This window comes from Hyperolius riggenbachi, chromosome 10 (genome assembly GCF_040937935.1).
Source record: "Hyperolius riggenbachi isolate aHypRig1 chromosome 10, aHypRig1.pri, whole genome shotgun sequence".
Lineage (NCBI taxonomy): Eukaryota > Metazoa > Chordata > Amphibia > Anura > Hyperoliidae > Hyperolius > Hyperolius riggenbachi.
Window position 1 is genome coordinate 268,645,851 of NC_090655.1, and position 27,767 is coordinate 268,673,617.

At 45.1% G+C, this 27,767-nt stretch overlaps 1 protein-coding gene across 1 annotated transcript in view; it reads right to left on the reverse strand.

The window, feature by feature from the left end:
- Positions 1–27,767, reverse strand: part of LOC137537186 (uncharacterized) — a 274,266-nt gene that overhangs the window by 15,181 nt on the left and 231,318 nt on the right. The window contains exons 16-17 of the mRNA XM_068259298.1: positions 26,120–26,464; positions 18,197–19,709 (exon numbers count right to left, since the gene is read on the reverse strand). Coding sequence (XP_068115399.1) covers positions 18,197–19,709; positions 26,120–26,464 — 1,858 coding nt within the window. The remainder of the gene's footprint in view (positions 1–18,196; positions 19,710–26,119; positions 26,465–27,767) is intronic.

Here is a 27,767-nt window from a genome sequence, read left to right on the forward strand (position 1 = left end):
TTTTTTTTCTTCTTCCAGCTCGTACCAAGGGGTCACACAACGCACAGGACTGACAGCAGTCCAAGGGGCAAGATTGCCATGTATAGAGTGACAGTGTATTTGTGGGGTAGTAGTCCTATGTCCAGTCTAGGATCCCCTAAACCGTCAGGAGTCAGAGACTCGCATGCAGTTGTAGAAGAGTACTGTGCTGATGGTGATCATAGGTTGCCATGTCGTCCTAGGAGACTGAGGAGAAGAAAAGATATTCTCATGGACAATGAGGGGTTAATGAGAACATAAGGCCCACGCATATTCATGTTTGAAGAAAAAGGTTCTGATCATTTGCACTACCCTCAGATTGGTCAGCACGGACCAAGTCGGGTAGGAAAAAAGGATCATTGGTGCCAGATGGAAGCCAATTTCATGGCAAGATGGTGGCAAAAGGTATGAAGGGTCAGGTGTGCTGGAAGAATGATGTTAAAGGAAGCTCAATGCTATTCCTGAATATCATGCTCTCCCAGCCCAGACACCGATCCAAAGTCTGGTTAAAAGGTAGATTGCACTACAATGGGTATATGCAAAGGGTGAAGTGTGTGGTACAGGGTCACCTGGTCTTGGTTCTCCAGGGTGAGATGGTTCTAGACTAGAGAGGAACGAGCAGTAAGCGTCACTTCTCCTACAGGAGAGAGGGAATAATATCACCCTCTGGAGCAACGAACAGCGGGTGTCTCTGAGACAACTATACACACGTAAAGGCTGAAGTGTTTTGGTTCTTAGAACGAGAAGTAAAAATTGAGAACCAGCCACATTTTCGGGTGACAAAGAGGGTGGGGAGAGCGATCCCAGATAAGGGAGAGCCAACACAGGTAACATCATCCTCACTACTCGGGTCACAATATGAGACAATACTACACAGTCCATATTCAACCACGTATCCTCATGTTAGATGGTTAAGTGACCAGGTGCTCTTAATACAAAGATTGCAGAGAGTACAATTTTCCCGACTGAAGGTATGTATTTTGCCTCAGGACATAAGAGGGGTAAAGCAAAGGTCCAATCAGGACAGTTGGGAATAGCGTTTGTCATTGATATGCTAATCAATTTCCCTGAAGAGAGAGTCCCACCCATATTCTTCTGGGGAGGGCCACAAGGGTTAGCATGGGATGTTAGTTTAATGGATCAGGGAACATTTTGCAGTAAAGAGGTAGAATACTGGGATACATCAGGTAGCACCCCGGGGACTCTCTATGATAAAAGGGTGATGGGACTAAAAAGAGGTCATTCAACAATTATGCACATAGGGACAGCAGAATGTGGGTACCCAGCATCATCTGAACATGGGTTTGGGAACAGCTAACGCACAACACCTATAAGGTTCAGGGGTACACTCAAAGGCACATTCAAACAATTCACAAAAAGATGATTGCACATGGTAAGGGTGCGGCATGGGAAATAGCAGCTATATCCATGCAGACTGAGTTAACGGCAGATTTCAAGATAATGGCTCAAGCCTTATCAGAAAGTCAAACTCCTTTACAACTGAGACTTGACAAGGAGAGATTATTGATTTTCCTGGGGAGGGATCTTATGGATGGCTAATGCTGGGCATACACGGTATTCAGCGCAGGCTTATCATTCGAGCCTGATGGCTCGATTGGTAATATCCGACAGATCTAAAGACCTGCCGGATAGATTCCCCGCTCGATCTCCACCGGCGGACAATAGCGGGGAATCGACCGGCTGATAAGGAGCGCCGGCGGGGACGAGCGGGAATCGATCCGCGCGGACGAGCGGAAATGCGACGGCATCGATCCAGCGGCTCGATCCGGCACATAATTGTATATGTGTACACCATGACCTGAGAGGTCAGCATTTTGTGGTGCTCGACGGAGAAGTGAAACAAGTGGACTTGTCATCATGCTGGCAATTCGCAGATAAGTACCTGTGTTTGCCAGGACAAGTCAGATTTAGTGATGAAGCCTGCTGGCTTAATAGCACTGAATGCACAGCGGCCATTCAAAAGATCCGCCCTGAAGCCAAACCAATATTTCCAGTGGCTGAAGGAAAAGTTTGTTTTTTTAACATGATGTCCACGAACACATTCATTGTATATCTTCATAATTGTTCAGACAAGTTTGATCTTACGAGGGGGACGTTATGTGTGAGCGGAGATCCCATATAGATTCAGTCGTCGAGTTTTGACTACGTTATTCCTCAAATCGGTAAGAGAACTTTAAAGTTCAAAGCTCCACAAGAAGTGCCCATACTGAGAGATAACACACCATGGGATAAATGGGTACAGGTTTTGACACAAGAGAACACTTTGTTAAAAAGGTTAAACATAACATTAATTTAGAGGTGATATTTCATCATGATCAAGGAGAGCTGCCAGAGGTTGAACACAAATATAATCAGGTGAGTTCCAGTCTGACCTGGTGGAGAAGGTTTCTGGCGATATTTTAGGGGCATTCAGACTGGGCCTCCGCAGTTCAAACCTTTTTCCTGCACCTACTGGTCGTAGTGAATGGGGATTACAATCATATGCATCATTACACAGGTGAGTTTGTGTTTAAAATTACGCAAACAAATAAACATGGGGAGAGGATTGGTGTCAAGTACACAATCTCACAAGCCTATATTTTCAAGCTAAGTCACATGATGCAAGGTTTCAGAGGTACCTATGGGACGGAGCTGATTGTATAAAGGTGGTTTTCTAGAAGACCTCTAGCACTGCTCCGTCGCTTTGGGTACAAACAAGTTTCACTTTTCCATGGTCAAGTGGAGTATGTAGGGGATACACCTGTGACGAGAATGCTGAGTGAAGAATGGGATGCGGGCTTAGAAGAAGGGCCTTCCCAGAGAGACAAGAGGTCTTGCTCTCCCTCCCAGGGGCATTCACTTAGAGCAGAGAGAGTGTGTTTGGAAACGAGCATGGAAGGGTGAAACATTACAAAAACAGGCTCATAGGTACTGTCTGAACCCTAATGGAGAAACCCGCATCTCAAGTCATTTCAGGGGGGCTGTTAGAATGTAAATATACTTGAATTCTAGGCCTCAGGCACTCAAGACTAGTAAAGACTTGAGATGCAGGGTCTCTTTAAAGCGGATCCGAGATGAAAAACTAACTATAACAAGTAACTTGTCTATATATCTTATCTAAAGTTTAGATTTACACAGCAAATCTAGCTGCAAACAGTTTTAATAGAATGTGATTATTCCTGTGATACAATGACAGCAGCCATGTTGTTTGTAAACATTACACATAGGCAGGCTTATCTGTATCTTGAGCCATCAGCCTAATCCCCTCTCCTCCTCTCTGCCTCTGAAATCAATGGCTGATAACGCCTCCCCCTCCTACTGCCCAGACTGAGCTCCCATGAGCCCTTGCTACTGCCAAGGCTCTCTGAAAACCTGTGGGCGTGGCTTTTTTAGTTTATAGGGAATCAGAGTATTAAAACAAAAAAGTATTTGGCTTGAGGAATGCCCTATAAACAATAGGAAAGGAACACAATTATGCAATGTGTAAAAGTTCACCTCGGATCCACTTTAAGCATAGTTTCTCGGAGAGAAATTATGCAGTCATTTACAAGAACATGTTCCTCTATAAGGACACATAATGGGTTTTCAGGTCTAACTGTACCGACAGACGACGAAACGGTTAACAGAGCCGATATTTGGAAAACATTGCATTCCTTGCATCTAGGTAATAAAGCACTGGAGGATTAGATAATGATGTGGGTCACATGCCCATGCCCGCCAATTGTAGGTTTGGGGGTATGGCTCGGGTGATGTCAGAAATTAACTCTTTGATGTTCATATAAAAAAGGGAGACTGGATGACAGAGCGCTACTTCTACTTCATCTTCTGCATGCTGTCCTGCTCTCTACGCTTGCTATTTAGAATAATAGCTTCCTGTCAGTATGCTGTAAATATATGCGATGTACATAGGACAAAGGAAAGACTGTTTATACTCTGAAGAAATCAACATGTAACAAAAGATGCCTGAATGCTGAATAAACCCCTTAAAGGTGAAGGTGGCTGTCTCCGCTCTATCTCCTGTATGCTGTCGCTGTGAGGTGCAACTTTAATGAGTTGCTGGTGCCGGGGTAAAAGGTATGTTGTGCTGTTGCCAATAGCAACCAACGTATAGTTCTTACAATGGCAATACTGGGGGACATGGCTATACTAGGAACGAAATGGCATTACTGGGGTTGGGGACATTATATACTGGAGGAAAATGGCGATGCTGGCGGACATGGCTATACTGGGAAAGATATAGCATTACTGGGGTGGGGGACATTACATACTGGAGTATAATGGCAATGCTGGGGGACACAGGGAGGACATAGCTATACTGGGAAAGATTACTGGGGTGAGGGGACATTGCATACTGGAGGATAATGGCAATGCTGGGGGCCACATGGCTATACTGGGAAAGCAATGGCATTACTGGGGTGGGGAATACTACATACTGGAGGATAATGGCAATGCTTGGGGACACAGGGAGGAAACGGCTATGCTAGATGGACATGCTGTCTTTTCTCTATGATATGACCAAACTAAATTAATACTAGGAAGATGATTTAACAACCATAGTCAGCACTAGTCTATGTTAGGGGAACCAACAGGAATCCCCATAATCACTTCCATTGCAAGAAATACAGGTCTCAGCAGTTACTATTCATGCCACCAATCAGATAGGTTTAGCGGTTGTGTGAGCAGAGGTGGTAGCCAAAGCAAGCACTGTACCCGAGTCTCCTGGTGTGCAATTTTAGTGCTTCAACCTGTGTCCTTCATTTCTTAACATTTGTGGTTGTGACCAAATGTGATCAGGATAGTGACAGGTGTACTATGACCTCCTCTGTAACAAAGTACAGTATGTCCACCCCGACCTCTGCTCTGCCCAATATATAACAAGTATGTCCACCCCGACCTCTGCACTGCCTAATATATAACAAGTATGTCCACCCCGACCTCTGCCCTGCCCAATATATAAGAAGTATGTCCACCCGACCTGTGCTCTGCCCAATACATAACACGTATGTCCACCCCGACCTCTGCTCTGCCCAATATATAACAAGTATGTCCACCCCGACCTCTGCTCTGCCCAATATATAACAAGTATGTCCACCCCGACCTCTGCTCTGCCCAATATATAACCAGTATGTCCACCCCGACCTCTGCCCTGCCTAATATATAAGAAGTATGTCCACCCGACCTGTGCTCTGCCCAATACATAACACGTATGTCCACCCCGACCTCTGCTCTGCCCAATATATAACAAGTATGTCCACCCCGACCTCTGCTCTGCCCAATATATAACAAGTATGTCCACCCCGACCTCTGCTCTGCCCAATATATAACAAGTATGTCCACCCCAACCTCTGCTCTGCCCAATATACAACAACAATCACACAATTACCTCTTTCAGCAACGTGCTCTCTCCACTTTTTGCAAATTCTCTACCTACTGCGGTGCATCACTTCCTGTCTCTTACATCATTTCCTGGGTGTGACATCACTTTCCGCCATCTAGTGGTGAATAGACTAACTGCAGCCTCTGTTTCTGGAATCTCATGCAGTCAGTAATCTATTATTATTATACAGTCTAATTATTATATAATTATAACTATGATTGTTATTTTCTGTTGCTACACAACAGCCTCATCTTCAAATGCATCACATATAGTAATATCAATAATACTGTATAACAGGAATACTAACAATAATATTAATCATTATTAGTCCCAGATAGTTGCTGGAGATGTAGAACTGCCATATGGATGTGATTCCATAGTTACAGGAGATGTCAGTTTCTTGCACCAGACTGAGAGAAAGGCAAAATTACTGGAGAATTACTGGAGAAATATTATGGACTGGGATGTCTATTTTAAATATAAAGTTTTGCTTATATACACTGGACATCCAGAGGAGCAACATTCTTTTGTAAACATCAATAAATGTAATTAGATGCCGTAATTGCCACTTCAGGAGGGTCAGGAGGAGGCATACTAGCTAACTGATGACAAATTGATAAGACCACTAGTAAAATTACTGGAGAAATATTTTGGACTGGGCTGTCTATTTTAAATGTGATGAATGACATTATATCAAACTCTGGTAACTATTGTTAGATATATTAGTTTAACATTGATTGCTCTTTTTCCATGCTAGCAGATATTGCCATTAGGGATGGCAGAACATGTTCACCAATGGACGGTGTGCACTACTAGCGTGCTGGCAGGTAGCGCAACTGGTGCGGACCATTCATGCCTGCCTCATACTTCCCCTTAGGGCCATTTTTTCACCCTTCACACTGAAGTCAGGTGAGACAGATTGATTCATCAGATATGATCACCACCCTGGCCACAACCCCCCCATAACAGACACAATCCCGGTGTCTATTTTCTGTCACCTCTCCTCACCCTCACCCGTCCTTCTACTGTCCATGTCTCCTATCCTGACCCTCACCCACCCTTCTACTGTCCATGTTACCTCTCCTGACCCTCATCCACCCTTCTACTGTCCATGTTACCTCTCCTCACCCTCACCCACCCTTCTACTGCCCATGTCACCTCTCCTGACCCTCACCTACCCTTCTACTGTCCATGTCACCTCTCCTGACCCTCACCCACCCTTCTACTGTCCATGTCACCTCTCCTGACCCTCACCCACCCTTCTACTGTCCATGTGACCTCTCCTGACCCTCATCCACCCTTCTACTGTCCATATCACCTCTCCTGACCCTCACCCACTCTTCTACTGTCCATGTTACCTCTCCTGACCCTCATCCACCCTTCTACTGTCCATGTCACCTCTCCTGACCCTCACCCACCCTTCTACTGTCCATGTCACCTCTCCTGACCCTCAGCCACCCTTCTACTGTCCATGTCACTTCTCCTGACCCTCACTCACCCTTCTACTGTCCATGTCACCTCTCCTGACCCTCACCCACCCTTCTACTGTCCATGTCACCTCTCCTGACCCTCACCCACCCTTCTACTGTCCATGTCACCTCTCCTGACCCTCACCCACCCTTCTACTGTCCATGTCACCTCTCCTGACCCTCACTCACCCTTCTACTGTCCATGTCACCTCTCCTGACCCTCACCCACCCTTCTACTGTCCATGTCACCTCTCCTGACCCTCACCCACCCTTCTACTGTCCATGTTACCTCTCCTGACCCTCACCCACCCTGCCACCCCATGTCATTTTACCTGGGTATCTCTGTATAGTGTAGGTGACCACACAAGATAATGTTTGGTAACTAGGACCAGGCTTGGGTTTTTCCCTAAACCAATCAGTATTCTGAAACACATTGTCCTTTCAGTAATCATGAGGGGGAATAGAGATGTGACACCTAAGCAGACAAATCTGTCTCTCCATAGCAGGAAGAGTGTGAGGGGGGTTCTCATGGGATTGGGATTGTCTATGGCCATTATGCTTCATGTATTCCAGTTAGGCCCCATTCACACTAGAGCGTTTTGCCGCGATTTTGGCAAAACGCTCAAATGCTAGTGCTTTTTAAAAGCGCTAGCGTAATAAAACTCTATGGAACTGTTCTTACTTGGGCAATTTGCAGGAATCGCCGCAAATCGCCCAAAAACAGCAAATGCAAAGGCGTAGCCTGCACTATTTTCAGCCGATTTACAGGCGATCGTGTTTCAGTGCTATAGAAGCGCTAAACGCGATCGACACAAAATCACTGCACCGTTCAGTGATTTTTCCACGTGAAATCATGGAAAAACCACTCCCGCAAAACGCCAGAAAGTATCGCCGGCATTTTGCAAAGCGCAAGTGTGAATAGAGCCTTACTCTGGAGGTTCTGACCTAATTCTGCTATAATGTCTGTATCTGATGGATGTGAGTCAACCTACACCAGTAACAGATCATCTGCATAATATGAGACTAATAAACCTGCTACTACGAAGCCTTTCTCCTGTGGTTGGGGTGTAAGTCTAATGCCATGGCTGGAGCCAATAATATGGGTGATAGAGGGCACCCCTATTTATCCCCCGCACAGGAGGAGCCTCTGTCCCCAGCATCTTCATCTCCACATTCCCATACACTACACGGTAGTTTGTCGGAACACAGTAGAATCCCTTTAGAGTAAACTCCAGGAAAAGTAGTTGACTGTATCAGAAGTTTACTATATCAGAAATGGTCATACATTGTATATTTATACAAGACGCATTGGCTGGGACCTGGGGAATGATTTTGGCAGTGCTTCTAATCAGGCTGCAACTGAAATGAAATCAACATAGGTGTGCAGAGACTAAGGCCACATACACACATCAGACCATAGTCTTTGTAAAATAAAAGATCACAGACCAATTTTACCCCCTTCCATGTAATATGAGAGCCATACCTACACAGTCTATTCTATGGAGCTGAACTCCCCATCAGACAGAAATCTTTGCAAGATGCTGCACACAAAGATGCTGTAGACATTCAAAAGATCAGTATCTGCAAAAGATCTGTTCCTGCAAAAGATCCGTTCCTGCAAAATGCATTCATAGTCTATGATATCTGCACATCATCATACACACCTTGTTTAACCAGCCGGGCGGTATGGACGAGCTCAGCTCGTCCATCACCGCCGGAGGCTGCCGCTCAGGCCCTGCTGGGCCGATTTTCATCAAATAAAGAGCAGCACACGCAGCCGGCACTTTGCCAGCCGCGTGTGCTGCCCGATCGCCGGCCAGCGCTAAGGGCTGGATCGGAGGCGGCTGACGTCAGGACGTCGGCTGACGTCCATGACGTCACTCCGCTCGTCGCTATGGCGACGATGTAAGCAAAACAAGGAAGGCCGCTCATTGCAGCCTTCCTTGTTTATTCTGGGCGCCGGAGGCGATCGGAAAAACGCCTCCGGAGCGCCCTCTAGTGGGCTTTCATGCAGCCAACTTTCAGTTGGCTGCATGAAATAGTTTTTTTTTTATTTAAAAAAAACCCTCCCGCAGCCGCCCTGGCGATCTTAATAGAACGCCAGGGTGGTTAACATACATTCATCTGCAGATCAGATCCACCAGGATGGATTTTCAGATCTGCAGATGATTGTCTGATCTGCAGATGCATGTCAGTTAAACAAGGTGTGTATGATGATCTGCAGATCTCATAGACTATGAATGCAATTTGCAGGAACGGATCTTTGGCAGGAACAGATCTTTTGCAGATACTGATCTTTTGTGTCTGTACAGCATCTGTGTGTGCAGCATCTTGCAAAGATTTTTTTCTGATGGGAAGTTCAGCTCCATAGAAAAGACTGTGTAGGTATGGCTCTCATACTACATGGATTGGTCTGTGATCAAAATTGGTCTGTGATCTTTCATTTTCAAAAGACTATGGTCTGATGTGTGTATGTGGCCTTATGCTGTGTACACACTTGAAAGATTAATGAAAGATCTTAGACCAATTTTACTACCTTCCATGTAGTATGAGAGCATACTCTACACAGTCTTTTCTATTGAGCTGAACTCCCCATCAGATAAAAATCTTTGCAAGATCGGGTACAGAAAGATGCTGTACACATTCAAAAGATCAGTATCTGCAAAAGATCTGTTCCTGCAAAAGATCAGTTCCTGCAAAATGCATTCATAGTCTATGATATCTGCAGATCTCATACACACCTTGTTTAACAGATATTCATCTGCAGATCTGACATTCATCTGCAGGTCTTAAGATCCATCCTGGTTGATCTGATCTGCAGATGAATGTCTGTTAGACCAATTTTACCCCCTTCCATGTAGTATGAGAGCATACTCTACACAGTCTATTCTATGGAGCTGCACTCCCCATCAGATAAAAATCTTTGCAAGATGCTGATCACAAAGATGCTGTACACATTCAAAAGATCAGTATCTGCAATAGATCAGTTCCTGAAAAATGCATTCATAGTCTATGATATCAGCAGATCCTCATAGACACCTTGTTTAATAGACATTCATCTGCAGATCAGGTTCACCAGGATGAGTATGCTCTCATAATACATGGAAGGTGGTAAAATTGGTCTAAGATCTTTGTTTAATCTTTCAAGTGTGTACACACCATAAAATACACACCGTGAATACAAATAAGATGCAAACTATGCACTAAATACTAAACTAGATTAATTGAATGCAGACTGAGGCACATGAATGCAGCTAGTCACAAGTAGACTTACATTTTTGTACAACAGGAGGAAATGGCAGCGCTTCCAAATGCAGGCTGCACCTGAATTGACCAGCTGCATAGATGTGAAGAGCCCAAAACATGGGCATATTACTAGAGATGGCCCAGATGGTTCGCCCGGCGGGTAGTTCGCGCGGATATCAGCTACCCTCACCCGCGGAGGGTAGCGGACACACACGTTCGACCCGCCTCCTATATCTCATCATTGGGCTAAACTTTGACCCTCTACATCACAGTCAGCAGACACATGGCAGCCATTCAGGCTGCACTCACCCATGGACCCCCACCCCCCCTATAAAAACGCTGCATCGTCGGCCATGTTCTCAGTCTGCTGATCTTGCTCTAGTGAGAGGTAGGGAGAGACATTTGGAGATAGGGGAGCGTTAGTTAGGATGTTGTTAGCTTGCTCCTTGCTCAATGTTGTTGCTGAAAGCACCCCACAAAAAGCTCTTTTGAGAGCTAATATTCTTCTGATGTGTGTGGATGTGGATGTGTGTGTGGATGTGTGGGTGTGTGTGTGACCAGACCACAGACAGGCATAGATTCCTTAGCTGGGCCTAGTTGCTGACTGTACTGTACCAGGCCCAGCACACTCTGTATTACCATTGCATATCTTTTCACTGCATTTGTGATCTAACTTACTAAAGCATCTTTGTGGCTGACACTGCATATCCTAGAGCCCAGACAGTTGCCAGCCAGGCTAGCTGGGATTTATAGTCCCACACTGTATTACCATACCATTGCATATCTTTTCACTGCATTTATGATTTAACTTACTAAAGCATAGCTGTCTTTGTGGGTGACATTGCATAGATAGAGCGCACAGACAGTTGCCAGGCCAGCTGGGATTTGTAGTCCCACACTGGCAGCACACTGTATTACCATACCATTGCATATCTTTTCACCTCAGCTCGAGCATATGGGCTGGAAAACCGCCATCGCCTGCACTCTCGCCATCGTGCACACCAGCATGGACATCACTACACAAACAGCTGTTTGCGGTACGTTACACAGTGAGTTTGGTCTGTCAGTGTGAAGCAGTACACTCAGGGTTGGACTGCGACCCTGGGGGGCCACTAGAGAAATTTCAACCTGGGGCCCACACATCCCATGAATGGGTGGGAAAAGGGGCGTGACCATGCACCGGAAGGTGGGTGTGGTCATGATGTATCATGGACCGGGCATAATGTACATAGCAGCATTGTAATTGAGACACCGCTGCCCATCAAAACTTTGCATAGTATTTATATAAAGTAATAGTAACATAAAGTAATGCCCTAGTTACCATACATATGACATTGATTACAATGTGAGCTCCTCTGAGGACAGTCAGTGACATGACTCTGTAATGTGCTGCAGAAGATGTCAGTGCTTTATAAATACATAATAATAATATGGTAAGACATTAGACTATGACTATGGTAGGGATTAGACTGTGAGCTCCTCTGAGGACAGTCAGTGACATGACTATGCACTCTGTACAGTGCAGCAGAAGATGTCAGTGCTATATAAATACATAATAATAATATGGTAGGACATTAGACTATGGCTATGGTAGGATTAGATTGTGAGCTCCTCTGAGGACAGTCAGTGACATGACTCTGTAAAGTTATCAGCTTATCAGCTGAAGGTGCTAAGAAAACATGGATGATGCGGATCTTAATCTCCTTACTTTCTCCTACACGGCAGAGGAGACTTCAAAGATCATAACTCAAGTATCTCATGAAGTAGCCTTTTTGAATGCCTCTGATGACAAGGCTATACGTCGACAGATACAGAAGGTAGCTAAGCTACACATTACTTTTGTATCGTAGAGTGGGGCGCATACCAAGAGGTATGCGGGCCCATGTGGCACGCATAATGTTTCCATCTGACAAAACCTTCTGTGATACATGGTCACATATCTGGAACTAAGCATCATTTGACGCTATGGTCTTGACCATCCAGAGAATCCAAGAAGAGTTGCCAAAGCTCACGCAAACAAGGACTGACCTCAAGGACAAATTAAAACAAGTGATCTCAATAGAAGCTTATGAACAATTTGAAGATGAACTGGTAACTTTATTGGATACACATCAAAGGAATGTTGAGGCCATAAAGTGAGAAAAATACCAGCGTGATGAGCTTGATTATACATCTGGGTATGTGCATGCCTGGCAAAAACCTGGGGGTAGACCTAGGTTACCCCGTAGATTGAAAGGAGTAAAGATCCCTGGTACAGGTCAAGAAGAATCACAATCTCAATCGACAGATTTTTTGGCCAGTTCTTCACAGGAAAGTCTGTCAGACGTCCCAGGAAACCACGGGGAGGGCGCAGGAGGAGGCACCATAAAATCCAGGCTGAGACCACGACAATCACGCCCCTACCAGAGGAAAATTTAGTTGTCAATATTTCATCTGTGCAGCTGACACCAACGCAGATGGTTGCCCTCAACCATGGACTGTCTTTCTCCCCAACGAATTGGCCTGATCCTCTGGAAGTAGATATCGAGTTGCAGCGTTTTTTTTAGGAACATCAAGTTAAAGTATTATTTTTCTATACCGAGGGATTTCATGTCGACGACACCCCTACAGATGGAAGATGGAACACTTACACTTAGAGATCTAGGACTTCGGTCTAAATCCAATTTTTAACCACCTTCCTGTCAGATCATTGATTAATTTATTCGGAAAGTGCAGGGTGAGGTATATACATTGTTGCGTAGATCTGATAAATTGGCTATGTCCGTTTCCAACAATTTAAATAGAGATGAGAAACTGGCATTACAAGAACTGATGGACAATCTTTTGTTAACTATAAAGCCAGCAGATAAAGGTGGGGCTGTCGTCGTCATGGATACCATCTCCTATAAAAACGAAATTAGAAGACAACTTCCAGATCAGGGGACTTACCGTTTGTTGAATGGAGACCCTTTGAGAGAAATCCAACAAAAAATCCAGGACAATGTGTCGAAGGCATCACAAGATGGACTCATCGATATGAAGCTAGCTAATTATTTGATTGAATCAGAATCCATCACTCCAGTTCTTTATACATGTCCTAAAATACACAAAACGTTGGACAAAACCCCAGGACGCCCTATAGTAGCGGGGGTCAAGTCAGTTTTTTAACCCATAGCTAAATATCTAGATAAAATTTTAAGACTGTATGTGGCCGGACAGAAATCATATCTTAGGGATACTCAGATGTTTTTAAATGTGCTTAGAAACATGGAGCCCTTGGAAGGGGATTACCTGTTAGTTACTATGAATGTAGAGAGCCTCTACACCTCCATCCCACATGATGGGGGTGTAGAGGCTGTCAAATTTATGTTGGAGACAGCTTCAGATTTTGATACTCGACAGGTTAAGTTTATCTGTGATTTGTAGGAGTTGGTTCTGAGAAACAATTATTTTCGATTTGAGGATGATTTTTTCATGCAAATTAAAGGTACAGCGATGGGGTTGAACGTGGCCCCGACCTATGCAAACATATTCATGGGAGTGTATGAGGATATGTATATATATATATACAAATGAGTTGTTCAAACAGTATGCTATGCAGTGGTAGATACATTGATGATGTGTTCTGCATGTGGTCAGGGCCACGTTCGACCCTAGATGCTTTTGTGGCTGAGATTGTGTCCTGTAACAAGGATATAAGATTTACTGTCCATACCTCTGAAAGACAGATTTCCTTTTTGGATGTCATGGTTGTTCACGATGGCAATGTATTGAAAACTGACCTCTATACAAAGCCAACGGATGTGAACTCCCTGTTGCACTTTGGGAGTTTCCATCCGTTGGCTACTAAGAGGTCGATTCCGTTGAGTCAATTCAAAAGAGTACATACCATAGTGTCGGATGAGCGACAGAGGGAAGTTAGGATAGGAGAAATGCGCAATAAATTTTTGCGTAGGAGATATCCAGGTCAATTGGTAGATGGTGCGATGGCGAGACTTGCGGATGGCGTGGGAGGCAGGCATCACAAGAGGCTGACTGACAGAGTCCCATTTGTGTCAAGATTTAATACTGAAAGCTATAATATAGCAAAAATTATTAAGCGTAATTGGCACTTGCTGTCTGATAGCTTCTCACATATTGCTGAATTTAAAAATGTTGCAGTTTTTTTCTTATAGAAAAGCACCATCCTTGAGGGATAGGTTGGTGCATGCTGATAGTACTGGAGGTGGTGCTGGCCGACGTGCACTGACCCGCAGGGGCACTTTTCCATGTCTTAATTGTGTTCACTGCAGTTCAGTGATCAAAGGGGATACTATTACACATCCCCATAGGGGTACTAAGATGAAAATTAGGGGTTGTCACTCATGTGACTCCATGTATGTTGTTTATGCTTTGAAGTGCCCCTGTGGGTTAGTGTATGTTGGCCAGACCACTCAAAAAATGAAAGTTAGACTCTCCTCTCACAAACATGCAATTAGAGAGAAGCTTGTTAAACAGTCAGTGGCTAATCATTTTGTACAAGCATCACACTCAGTCAACTCAGATACATGATTTTGGAGCAAGTACTACCATCTAGGAGGGGAGGAGATAGGGTTAAGAAACTTTTATATAGGGAAGCATATTGGATTAAAAAAAAAAACTAGATTCTATGGAGCCTAGAGGTCTTAATAGATACCTTTTATTTAATATGCCTGTTTTCCATGCCATCTGGCTATGTCATTGCTATCTTTATGTTTATTCATTAATTTTTGATTTTTGTTATTTTATTTTTGCAATATAGATCTGATATTTATCTGGAGCTCCCCCATGCAAAATCCCCTGCATTAATAACTATGGCAGTATATCATGATGCAGAGGTAAGATCATTTGTTTATTTTATGCTATCGTAAGGTATAGAGTCTTCCTTGTATGTGAGGGGTGGCTTGTTGTCCATCACCATGGTTACAACGAGGTAGGAGTGGGTGGATTCGGAGCGTGGCCTCTAGGGGAGGCGCTGGGAGTCTGGCACGCGTCTCACTGGTTGCATGGCTTGCGAAGACGTGGGTGGCCTGTGTGCCGCCCACGCTCTACGTCACTCGCTGCAGTTCCCCGTCAGGTCCGCCGTAGGCGGATCGGGGTGACGCTGTGTGAGTACAGCTATGCGCAGGTGCGGGATGATCGGGACCCTCTCCGCATAATGACATGGGGAGGAGGTGGGGAGATGGATCCAGCATCCTATGGCAGAGCAGCAGGTCAGTTCCCCATCAGGTCCGTGTTAATGATTGGATAGGTGTTACATTGTATTTCATTGGCTGCTTTGTCAGACGTGTATAAAAATGGTGTAAACTGTGATGTATGTTTATTTTGTACCAAACCTTGCTTGATAAAGGAGATAGCCACCGAAACGTCGCTGAAGGCGGTACAAGATCTGATTATGCAATAAAAGAGCAATATAAATGGATGGTGTCGGTCATTTCAATACTACGTCTCAGTTCAGGGTCTTTAAAGCTTTAACAAAACAATTCACAGAGTAGCATGAAAGAGCCCTCAGGATTCTGAGTAAAAATACTTGTAAAAGGAACACTTATGGCCAAGACGTCGCCCACACTTAACACTTGTCTGACAAGTAGTGACTACTTCTAAAATATTTCCCACGCTCAGCAAATGAATAGGACTTTTATTGTGATTGATTTATAAAGCGCCAACATATTCCATGGAGCTGTACAAAGTAAGAAAACAAACAAGGGGTACATAATGATACAGACAACGATATTCATCAAATATGGACACTGATGCAAAATACAGAACTAAAGATTACAATGACAGATGTAAGCACAAGCTATGAAATGAACAACAAATTCCAAGACACAAAAGGGTGAGAGAGCCCTGCCCTTGCAAGTTTACAATCTAAAAGAATGGGGTTAAACAGGAGGTGGGGACAATTGCAGTGTATATGCAGGCAGTGCGTATTTGGGTTATTCAATAAGGAGTAAGACTTGACGTGAGGTTGAAGGGGGCAGGGCTGTGTAGTCGGTACAAAAATCCAGGGCTGTGGAGTCGGAGTTGGAGTCGGAGTCGGAGTCGAGGAGTCGGAGCAATTTTGGGCACCCGGAGTCAGAGTTGGAGTCGTTGATTTCATAAACTGAGGAGTCAGAGTCAGATGATTTTTGTAAAAAATCCACAGCCCTGTTAAGTATTAGACTAAGAAGTCGGAGTCATTTTGGGTACCCGGAGTCGGAGTTAGAGTCGGAGTCGTGGTTTCATAAACTGAGGAGTCGGAGACAGAAGATTTTAGTACCGACTCCACAGCCCTGCAAAAATCCACCAACTCCTCAGTTTAGGATTCCTCCGACTCCTCTAATTTGCTTATTACAATCTTGTTGATTGAAAGTATGTAACATGAAATTCGTCTCTTAACTACCAACGCTTAGGAATTTTACAAGACAACTGAAGTGAGAGGGATATGGAGACAGCTATATTTATTCCCTTTAGACTAAAACTAGTCCTTGGTAAGAGTACTTGCAAAAGGTACAGACCGGAACAAAGAACATCTATCAGGCCCTAGGCAATGTAAGTGTGGGTACATGTAAGAATGATGTGCAGGTACTCTGCAGGGGAATGAGGGGATTCTTCCTCTACTACACATTCTTCATGCACAATCTGAACCAGGTTTATGGGTGATAGACAACACCTCTGTGTTCAATGTGCACAACATTCTCAGTGGATTCCCTGCAGCTCTGTGGGGAGTGCATATGTAGAGTATAGTACTACTGTGTAACAAAGTAAACCTGAGACAGATGAAATTAAAGTTTTATACATACCTGGGGTTTTCTTCCAGCTCCCTTCAGGCTAATCAGTCCCTCGCTGTCCTCCTCCGGCACCTGGATCTTCTGGTATGATTCCAGGTACTTGAGCCAGTCTGGCGTAGTGCGCATGCACACACTCCGCCACCAGGAGCGTACTACACCTGCGCAGCACAATTGCGCAGGTGCAGAATGCTCCTGGCTGTAGGAGCGGCACGTGGCCGGAATGCGCTGACTGCCTGAATTACTGGGACTCATCGCAGAAGATCCAGGTGGTGGAGGAGGACAGCGAGGGACTGATTGGCCTGAAGGGGAGTGGAGGAAGCCCCAGGTATGTATAATTTTTTTCTTTTCATCCGTCTCAGGTACCCTTTAATTCGAAGTCACCAAAACAAATTTTAACAACCTAAATTATTTGATTTCATGAGCAAAGAGTGGATACATTTGCATAAATCAGCATCAACGCAGAATTATTTCCATCTCATTGACCATCTCTATTAGTGACACGGCTACACATCAGGCTTTATTCTTACAGCATAGATGTTATTTAGTATATATAAGAGATTCCTGTGTACACATCATATATACAGTCACAATCAGATGTGTATATCTGACTTTAAAAATACGGGGACTGCTTTATTGAAGCAGCACAAGTAACTAATTTTGATTTGTTTATTTCATTTTTGTGGACTAAGCACAGCTATTACTGTATGTATAAATTATTTATGATGACTATTATCTGAGAAATAGAACATATATTTTCTATTTTAATTACAGGTTAAATTAATTAGGAGTCGGAGCATTCTTTCCCGACTCCAGGCACCCAAAATTGCTCCGACTCCACAGCCCTGGAAGGGGGAATGGCCTAAGTTACAGCGTATGCTTGTCAGAAAAGGTGAGTTTTGAGAGAGCATTTTAAGATTTCAAAGGTGGGGGAGTGACGGATGTGCTGTGGAAGAGCATTCCAGAGGAGGGGTGAGGCACGTGAAAAGTCTTGTATACATGAATGCGAAGAGGTAATTCTAGGTGAGGACAAAAGAAGCTCCTGTGCAGATCTGAGATTGCAATCAAGTAAAGATAGAAAAACAGTCCATGCACTCATCCGGTCTGACAGCTCAGTAATAACAACATGCACAGCGTGCTTCCTCTTCCTGCGCCTCCACGTGCGGGAAAAATAGTCCAAGCAATTCCAACAGCAAAGACCGCATGAGCACCAGTAAAATGCACACCGCTGTGTTTAATAGCAAAAATTCAGCATTCCAGCAGCTGTCACAATAAAAGGCAATACGTCACCCTTTCCGGGTGCACCCAGCATAGAGATACTTCAGATCTGAGATTGCGGTTTGGTTGGTGTCTGGAAACTAGTGAGGAGATGTATGGCCGAGAGATCACTAGAGTGAGATCTTTCATGTCTGACTAGCTGTGTTTTCCGTCCAAAACATTTCCCACACTCAGCACATGAATGTGGCTTCTCACCAGTGTGCATTCTCTCATGTCTGACAAGGTTTGATTTATTCCCAAAACATTTCCCACACTCAGCACATGAATAGGGCTTCTCACCAGTGTGTGATCTCTTATGTGTGACAAGGTGTGATTTACGCCCAAAACATTTCCCACACTCAGCACATGAATAGGGCTTCTCACCTGTGTGTATTCTCTCATGACTAACTAGAGTTGATTTGTCACTAAAACATTTCCCACACTCAGCACATGAATAGGGCTTCTCACCAGTGTGTATTCTCTCATGATTAACTAGACTTGATTTTTCACTAAAATATTTCCCACACTCAGCACATGAATAGGGCTTCTCACCAGTGTGAGATCTCTCATGGTTGACAAGATCCGATTTACTCATAAAACATTTCCAACAATCAGCACATGAATAGGGCTTCTCACCAGTGTGTCGTCTCTGATGAAAAACTAGATTTGATCTATGCCTAAACCATTTCCCACACTCAGCACATGAATATGGCTTCTCACCAGTGTGCAATCTTTGATGACTAACAAGCTGTAATTTTTGTACAAAACACTTCCCACACTCAGCACACGAATAGGGCCTCTCACCAGTGTGTAGTCTCTCATGATTAACTAGACTTGATTTTTCACTAAAGCATTTCCCACACTCAGAACATGCATAGGGCTTCTCACCAGTATGAGTTCTCTCATGTGTGGCAAGATGTGATTTCCTCCCAAAACATTTCCCACACTCAGCACATGAAAAGGGCTTCTCACCAGTGTGTGATCTCTTATGTGTGACAAGGGTTGATTTATTCCCAAAACATTTCCCACACTCAGCACATGAATAGGGCTTCTCACCTGTGTGTATTCTCTCATGATTAACTAGACTTGATTTTTCACTAAACCATTTCCCACACTCAGCACAAGAATATGGCTTCTCACCAGTGTGCGTTTTCTCATGACTGCTCAGCTTTGATTTTCGCACAAAACATTTCCTACACTCAGAACATGCATAGGGCTTCTCACCAGTATGAGTTCTCTCATGTGTGGCAAGATGTGATTTACTCCCAAAACATTTCCCACACTCAGCACAAGAATAGGGCTTCTCACCAGTGTGCGTTCTCTGATGTCTGACAAGATTTGATTTCGTAACAAAACATTTCCCACATGTGGAACAGGAATGAGACCCTCCAGCAGGGGGAGACCTGTGCTGGGTATGAGGCCCCTCAGGGTTAGACAGGTGAGTGGAGTCTGTGGGAATATTTGGGGTCACCAGGATATCTGCAAGAGACTCTTGTCCAGTGACATCACCATCCGTTGTACAGTCTGTGGATACAGAGAGACGAGTCTCTGAGAGGTTCCTGATGCCGGGACTCCACCCTGCAAATAGAGAAACATCATCACTTCCTGTTAGAGAATTCTGAGGGGAGGAGCAATTATCATTAGAGATGGTCAGTGAGCTGCTGATAATTCCAAGTATATGCAGTTTGGAAATGGACTAGATGCAGCAGCTGCATAACTTTGCATTTCATTAGCATACAATTTACACCATCTCAGAGTTATTAGCATATCATTGCCCATCACTAGTTATCAGCCTGACAGAGAACTGCAGAAGGTTCAGTCTATGTACAGGTCCTTCTAAAAAAAAATTAGCATATTGTGATAAAGTTCAGTATTTTCTGTAATGTACTGATAAACAGACTTTCATATATTTTAGATTCATTACACACAACTGAAGTAGTTCAAGCCTTTTATTGTTTTAAATAGTAGATGGTGTGGGTTCAGCGCTCAAAAGACAGTCTCTGGTGCAAGATCTTGTGATATAAAACACATATAGGGGGAGTATGCCAGGCAGCACTCCCCCTCAAGCTGAATAGACTCACCGGATCCACTGGCCGGATTGGGCCCGCAATCGCTTTAGGGGTATGGGCCACCCCTCAGCCGGTCCTGCCGATCTCAGCTGGGCACTTGTACTCCTAGTCCAGCAGAGGGTCCACCCGATATGGATAGTAATCCAGTAGTTTAACCTTTTCGGGACCATGTGCATGAGATCCTACGCCGCACTTGTGGCTGTTCTAGCCTGATGCGGCGTAGGATCTACGCCGGCCCGAAATTTCCGCTCCCGACGCGATCGTGCGCACCCGGAGGGGGAGATCAAGCTGTCATATGACAGCCGACATCTCCCCCGAGTGATCAGCAGCCATCGCGTATGGCTGCTGATCACACGATCACTACGATCGCCGTCGGATCGTAGTGATCTGTTTGACAGCTGCGGCGGCAGGGGGGGAAAGAAGAGGATCCACTCACCTCCCTGCCGTTCCAGCGACGATCGGCGCCCCCCTCCGCTCTGGCCGGCATCTCCGCTTCATCTGACGTCAGCGCCGGGTCCCGGCTTGATGACGTCATCAAGCCGCGACCCGGAACTGCTCGTCAGATGAAGCGGAGATGCCGGCCGGAGAAGAGGGTCCCGTGCGGCTCATCGCTGGAGCCTGGAAGGTAAGTGAAGGCTGCAGGCAGAAGGGGGGGCCCAGGCCACCAAGGGGGGACACAATGCCCGGCAGCCACACACGGGATCCGGCCGCCTGACCCCCCCAAACGCGCGCACCCCCTTCCCGCCAAAAATGCCTGGTCCTTAAGGGGGGGTAGGTGGCCGGTCCCGAAAAGGTTAAGCCTCAAGGAAAAAAACGCTTGACATAGCGTAAAAGTATAAAGGGATTCCCATGTTTATTAAAAAAACACACATAAAAGTGCCAAACAATCAGCACACGATTCCATAAAAGTATACAGTCCAGGTGAAAACGAGTAAGCTGATATATGGGGAGCACGCAGCTTTAGCTAGCGTGATGGCTGGTCACAGTTCCGCCCCAGCCCTTCCCCTACAGCGAGCCACTCGTTAGTTTGGAAGCGTGTACCCGACGTCCACCGCGTCCGATGACGTCACACGCAGCGCCGCTCCGTAGCTCCGCCCAACGCGTTTCGTTACTATAGTAACTCATCAGGGGCTACGGAGCTTCGGAGGCGACGTATCTTTATACCATAATTAGTGTCATGCGCAGTAGATTTACCAAGCGCAACCAAAGCTGCCCGCTCCCCTCACATACACCATATGTGTTAGGATCAAGCAACATATTAATATACATCAATGAATATCAGTCAATAAATCAGCTGAGAACTAGTGTAATATATGGACATAAAATTTGGTTTTAAACAGGATGCAACATAATAAAATTATATTAGGGCCACTTGGTGGCAGTATACATTACATAAATCAATGTAAGCACAATACTAGATAAATTATGCCTGAGCCATACTCTGTCCTTAGGTTATGGCACTAAACATAAACCTGACAATTAGTATATAAAAACAATTATCATACTCACAATCTCGGGGTGGTTGCAGCCTAGCTGGTACTGATGTAGCAATTTAGATCAATGTCAATATTCATGCCAGCCGGCTGCAAACATCCTAGAGGATAAGCAGTTGGTTATCCGCCCCGCTGATAAAGGGGGCGGAGTTGTAGTCCTTACAAAGGAGCAATACAATGATGAACTTAACAGATTGGTGGGGGATGAATTAACTTATAAAAAACTACCCGGGGATCCGACAGGACGGTATAAGGAGGAACTGAGGGAATTGCTGAAGGTGGGATTGGGTGAGGGGTTTCTGAATGATAGGGAGTATGATTATTTGTTGCCTAGTGCACCACGTATCCCTGTCATATATCAGACACCCAAGATTCATAAGAGTCTGACCCTACCACCGGGCAGACCCATTATTAGTGGTATGGGGTCTATCACACACCGGCTGGGACAATATCTGGATGATATGCTCCAGGCATAATTTATCTAGTATTGTGCTTACATTGATTTATGTAATGTATACTGCCACCAAGTGGCCCTAATATAATTTTATTATGTTGCATCCTGTTTAAAACCAAATTTTATGTCCATATATTACACTAGTTCTCAGCTGATTTATTGACTGATATTCATTGATGTATATTAATATGTTGCTTGATCCTAACACATATGGTGTATGTGAGGGGAGCGGGCAGCTTTGGTTGCGCTTGGTAAATCTACTGCGCATGACACTAATTATGGTATAAAGATACGTCGCCTCCGAAGCTCCGTAGCCCCTGATGAGTTACTATAGTAACGAAACGCGTTGGGCGGAGCTACGGAGCGGCGCTGCGTGTGACGTCATCGGACGCGGTGGACGTCGGGTACACGCTTCCAAACTAACGAGCGGCTCGCTGTAGGGGAAGGGCTGGGGCGGAACTGTGACCGGCCATCACGCTAGCTAAAGCTGCGTGCTCCCCATATATCAGCTTACTCGTTTTCACCTGGACTGTATACTTTTATGGAATCGTGTGCTGATTGTTTGGCACTTTTATGTGTGTTTTTTTAATAAACATGGGAATCCCTTTATACTTTTACGCTATGTCAAGCGTTTTTTTCCTTGAGGCTTAACCTTTTCGGGACCGGCCACCTACCCCCCCTTAAGGACCAGGCATTTTTGGTGGGAAGGGGGTGCGCGCGTTTGGGGGGGTCAGGCGGCCGGATCCCGTGTGTGGCTGCCGGGCATTGTGTCCCCCCTTGGTGGCCTGGGCCCCCCCTTCTGCCAGCAGCCTTCACTTACCTTCCAGGCTCCAGCGATGAGCCGCACGGGACCCTCTTCTCCGGCCGGCATCTCCGCTTCATCTGACGAGCAGTTCCGGGTCGCGGCTTGATGACGTCATCAAGCCGGGACCCGGCGCTGACGTCAGATGAAGCGGAGATGCCGGCCAGAGCGGAGGGGGGTGCCGATCGTCGCTGGAACGGCAGGGAGGTGAGTGGATCCTCTTCTTTCCCCCCCTGCCGCCGCAGCTGTCAAACAGATCACTACGATCCGACGGCGATCGTAGTGATCGTGTGATCAGCAGCCATACGCGATGGCTGCTGATCACTCGGGGGAGATGTCGGCTGTCATATGACAGCTTGATCTCCCCCTCCGGGTGCGCACGATCGCGTCGGGAGCGGAAATTTCGGGCCGGCGTAGATCCTACGCCGCATCAGGCTAGAACAGCCACAAGTGCGGCGTAGGATCTCATGCACATGGTCCCGAAAAGGTTAAACTACTGGATTACTATCCATATCGGGTGGACCCTCTGCTGGACTAGGAGTACAAGTGCCCAGCTGAGATCGGCAGGACCGGCTGAGGGGTGGCCCATACCCCTAAAGCGATTGCGGGCCCAATCCGGCCAGTGGATCCGGTGAGTCTATTCAGCTTGAGGGGGAGTGCTGCCTGGCATACTCCCCCTATATGTGTTTTATATCACAAGATCTTGCACCAGAGACTGTCTTTTGAGCGCTGAACCCATACCATCTACTATTTCATACTTGGCTTTCCACAGAGAGCAGGGAGCGCTCCACCTAAATGAACTGGGTGTTTGAATAGTCTATCAGACTTTAATAACTGTATCTGGTTTATCCGTGCAGTGTTGATTATTATTAGGCTGTCATTAAGGTAGCCACGCATAGTGAGCGCTAATATATGTTTTAGTTGTCTTTAATTGTTTTAAGATTGATGATTTTGGCATACAGCTCATGAAAACCCAAATTTCCTATCTCAAAAAATTAGCATATTTCATCCGACCAATAAAAGAAAAGTGTTTTTAAAACAAAAAAAGTCAACCTTCAAATAATGATGTTCAGTTATGCACTCAATACTTGGTCGGGAATCCTTTTGCAGAAATGACTTCTTCAATGCGGCGTGGCATGGAGGCAATCAGCCTGTGGCACTGCTCAGGTGTTATGGAGGCCCAGGATGCTTCAATAGCGGCCTTAAGCTCATCCAGAGTGTTGGGTCTTGCGTCTCAACTTTCTCTTCACAATATCCCACAGATTCTCTATGGGGTTCAGGTCAGGAGAGTTGGCTGGCCAATTGAGCACAGTAATACCATGGTCAGTAAACCATTTACCAGTGGTTTTGGCACTGTGAGCAGGTGCCAGGTCGTGCTGAAAAAATGAAATCTTCATCTCCATAAAGCTTTTCAGCAGATGGAAGCATGAAGTGCTCCAAAATCTCCTGATAGCTAGCTGCATTGACCCTGCCCTTGATAAAACACAGTGGACCAACACCAGCAGCTGACATGGCACCCCAGACCATCACTGACTGTGGGTACTTGACACTGGACTTCAGGTATTTTGGCATTTCCCTCCCCCCAGTCTTCCTCCAGACTCTGGCACCTTGATTTCCGAATGACATGCAAAAGTTGCTTTCATCCGAAAAAAGTACTTTGTACCACTGAGCAACAGTCCAGTGCTGCTTCTCTGTAGCCCAGGTCAGGCGCTTCTGCTGCTGTTTCTGGTTCAAAAGTGGCTTGACCTGGGGAATGCGGCACCTTTTAGCCCATTTCCTGCACACGCCTGTACATGGTGGCTCTGGATGTTTCTACTCCAGACTCAGTCCACTGCTTCCGCAGGTCCCCCAAGGTCTGGAATTGGTCCTTCTCCACAATCTTCCTCAGAGTCCGGTCACCTCTCCTCGTTGTGCAGCGTTTTCTGCCACACTTTTTCCTTCCCACAGAGGTGCCTTGACACAGCACTCTGGGAACAGCCTATTCATTCAGCAATTTCTTTCTGTGTCTTAAGGCTAGTACACACTAGCAATTTTGATGGATCAATCATTGGTCAATTTTACCACCTCCATGTAGTATGAGGGCCAAACAGATTTTCAATTCTATGCAGATTATAAAGGTAAATGGTCATACTACATGGAGGTGGTAAAATTGACCAATGATTGATCCATCAAAATTGCTAGTGTGTAATAGGCATTACCCCCTTGCTTGAGGGTGTCAATGATGGCCTTCTGGACAGCAGTCAGGTCGGCAGTCTTATCCATGATTGCGGTTTTGAGTAATGAACCAGGCTGGAAGTTTTTAAAAGCCTCAGGAATCTTTTGCAGGTGTTTCGAGTTAATTAGTTGATTCAGATGATTAGGTTAATAGCTCGTTTAAAGAACCTTTTCATGATATGCTAATTTTTTGACATAGGAATTTTGGGTTTTCATGAGTTGTATGCCAAAATCATCAATATCAATACAATAAAAGGCTTGAACTACTTCAGTTGTGTGTAATGAATCTAAAATATATGGAAGTCTAATGTTTATCAGTACATTACAGAAAATAATGAACTTTTATCACAATATGCACATTTTTTGAAAAGGACCTGTATTAATGATCCAGCGGATGAAATACAGAGAAGTGTTTCTCATCTCTGAAGAGGATACAAAATTATCAAGACTAAGCAGGAAAGTGACATATTACAGCAGGATCTACAGTGTGGCAATATGGACAGACGGAGGGGAGAGGACATTTCATGTGGATAAATGTAAAGTCATGCACCTTTGGTTGAAAAAATTACATCCGTTCTTTAAATTCAACCAGAAAAAAATGATCACTGTCCTGAACTCGCACATATCCCAGCAGATCAGGGGTAACATCCTTCCTGGCTGCAGATGGCAGTCAGATAAATCCCTGATTCAGCTGTGCTGGGAAGTGCCGTATTTTTCACACCATAAGATGCAATCTCTGTCACAGATTGCAATCTCTCCACAGAACAAAGCATACTCCAAAGCCATCAGGGTGTCTGTACTGTTATTGTAAGTGAGCTGTCTCCAAATACCAACATGAATGATAGTTTTAGATGACAAAACTAACAGGAGTCCATAGCATAACCCTAATATAGCCAGTCTGGGAGCAGTGACACAGTCATAATAATTACAAAACACATTTAATGTTCACTACTCACCTGTCTTGTCCTCTTGAAGTGCATCATCTTCTACATTTGTCCCCATCATTTCACCCTCCTCTATAGACTGCTGATCACTCCTCATATATGATGCCTCTGCTTCCTCTTTACTTGTCTTCATCGTGTCACCCTTCTCCATGGGCTGCTGATCACTCCTCACATATGTCTCTTCTTCTTCCTTTTTAATTGTCCTCATTATGTCACCCTTCTCCATAGACTGCTGATCACTTATCATATACGTCTTTTCTTCTTCTTCTTTAATTGTCCTCATCATATCACCCTCCTCCACAGACTGCTGATCACTCCTCACATATGACTCTTGTTCTTTGAGCTCAGATCTCAGTTCTGAAAAGGATAACAGATTATAGCTGTAAGATATTAGCAGTAATGAACAGAGCACAGAAAAGAACATAATTTGCTAGCGGGTGATAATCTCCCATAAGCTGTGGTATCCTGCACATTCAGTACCACAGTCCTCTCTCCCAGTGTGCCTTGCTCATCATCTGGTGCTTCTCTCCTCCTCTCCATGCACACATTCCTGGGAGGTTACAGCAGTGGTCTACAAAGGTGTACAAAGTCTACCACAACTCGGACATTGGCATGGCGGAGGGGGAACAATAGCAAAATAAAATATTTTACACAAAATCTTTTTAAGAGAAAAATCATACAAAACTTGGCCAGACATATCACTGCTATGCTGATGACACCCAGCTATATTTATCATTCAAACCTTGCATCACAGACCCTACCCCACAAGTAAAGGCGCGCTTAGCTGAGCTTCAGGAGTGGGTGAATAATAACTGGCTAAAACTAAATGCTGACACTACTGAGGTTCTTGTTATCGAAGGTCAGCGCTCAACAGCAAAGCAGCTGGTCTCAACCAGCACCGCTAAGGATAGGAAGCAGAGATGGCCCAAACGGTTCGCCGGTGAACGGTTCAAGGCGAACATTCTCAGAAGTACGATTCGCCCCATAATGCACTATGAGGGTCAACTTTGACCCTCTACATCACAGTCAGCAGGCACATTGTAGCCAATCTGGCTACACTCAGCCCTGGAGCCCCCCCCCCCCCCTTATATAAGGCAGGCTCCGGCGGCCATTACACTCACTCTTGTGCCTGCTAGTAGACAGACTAGGGCGAGCTGCTGCAGATTTTTTCTCCTAGGGAAAGATTAGTTAGGCTCCTGGCTTGTTACCTTGCTCCTGGCTGAATCTTATTGCTTTAATAGCACCCCTCAACAGCTCTTTTCAGAGCTAATCCTGTTCTTGTGATCATGGTTTTTTTTGTCTTTGTGTGTCAAACTGACACTTTTGTTGCATGCACAGCCTTGCTAATTCATAGTGTGTGTGCCACTGCCAGCAGCCCAGCACATTCAGTGACTACCTGTGTGTGTGACAGGGAGCTGCACATTGTACTACCCAGTACTGCATATACCTACTAGTACCTGTTGTGTTTAGTTAACCCACCTCATCACTGCATATACCTACCTTTGTGTTGAGTGAACCCACCTCACTGCATATACCTAGCTGTTGTGTTGAGCGAACCCACCTCACTGCATCTACCTACCTTTGTGTTCAGTGAACTCACCTCACTGCATATACCTAGCTGTTGTGTTGAGTGAACCCACCTCACTGCATCTATCTAACT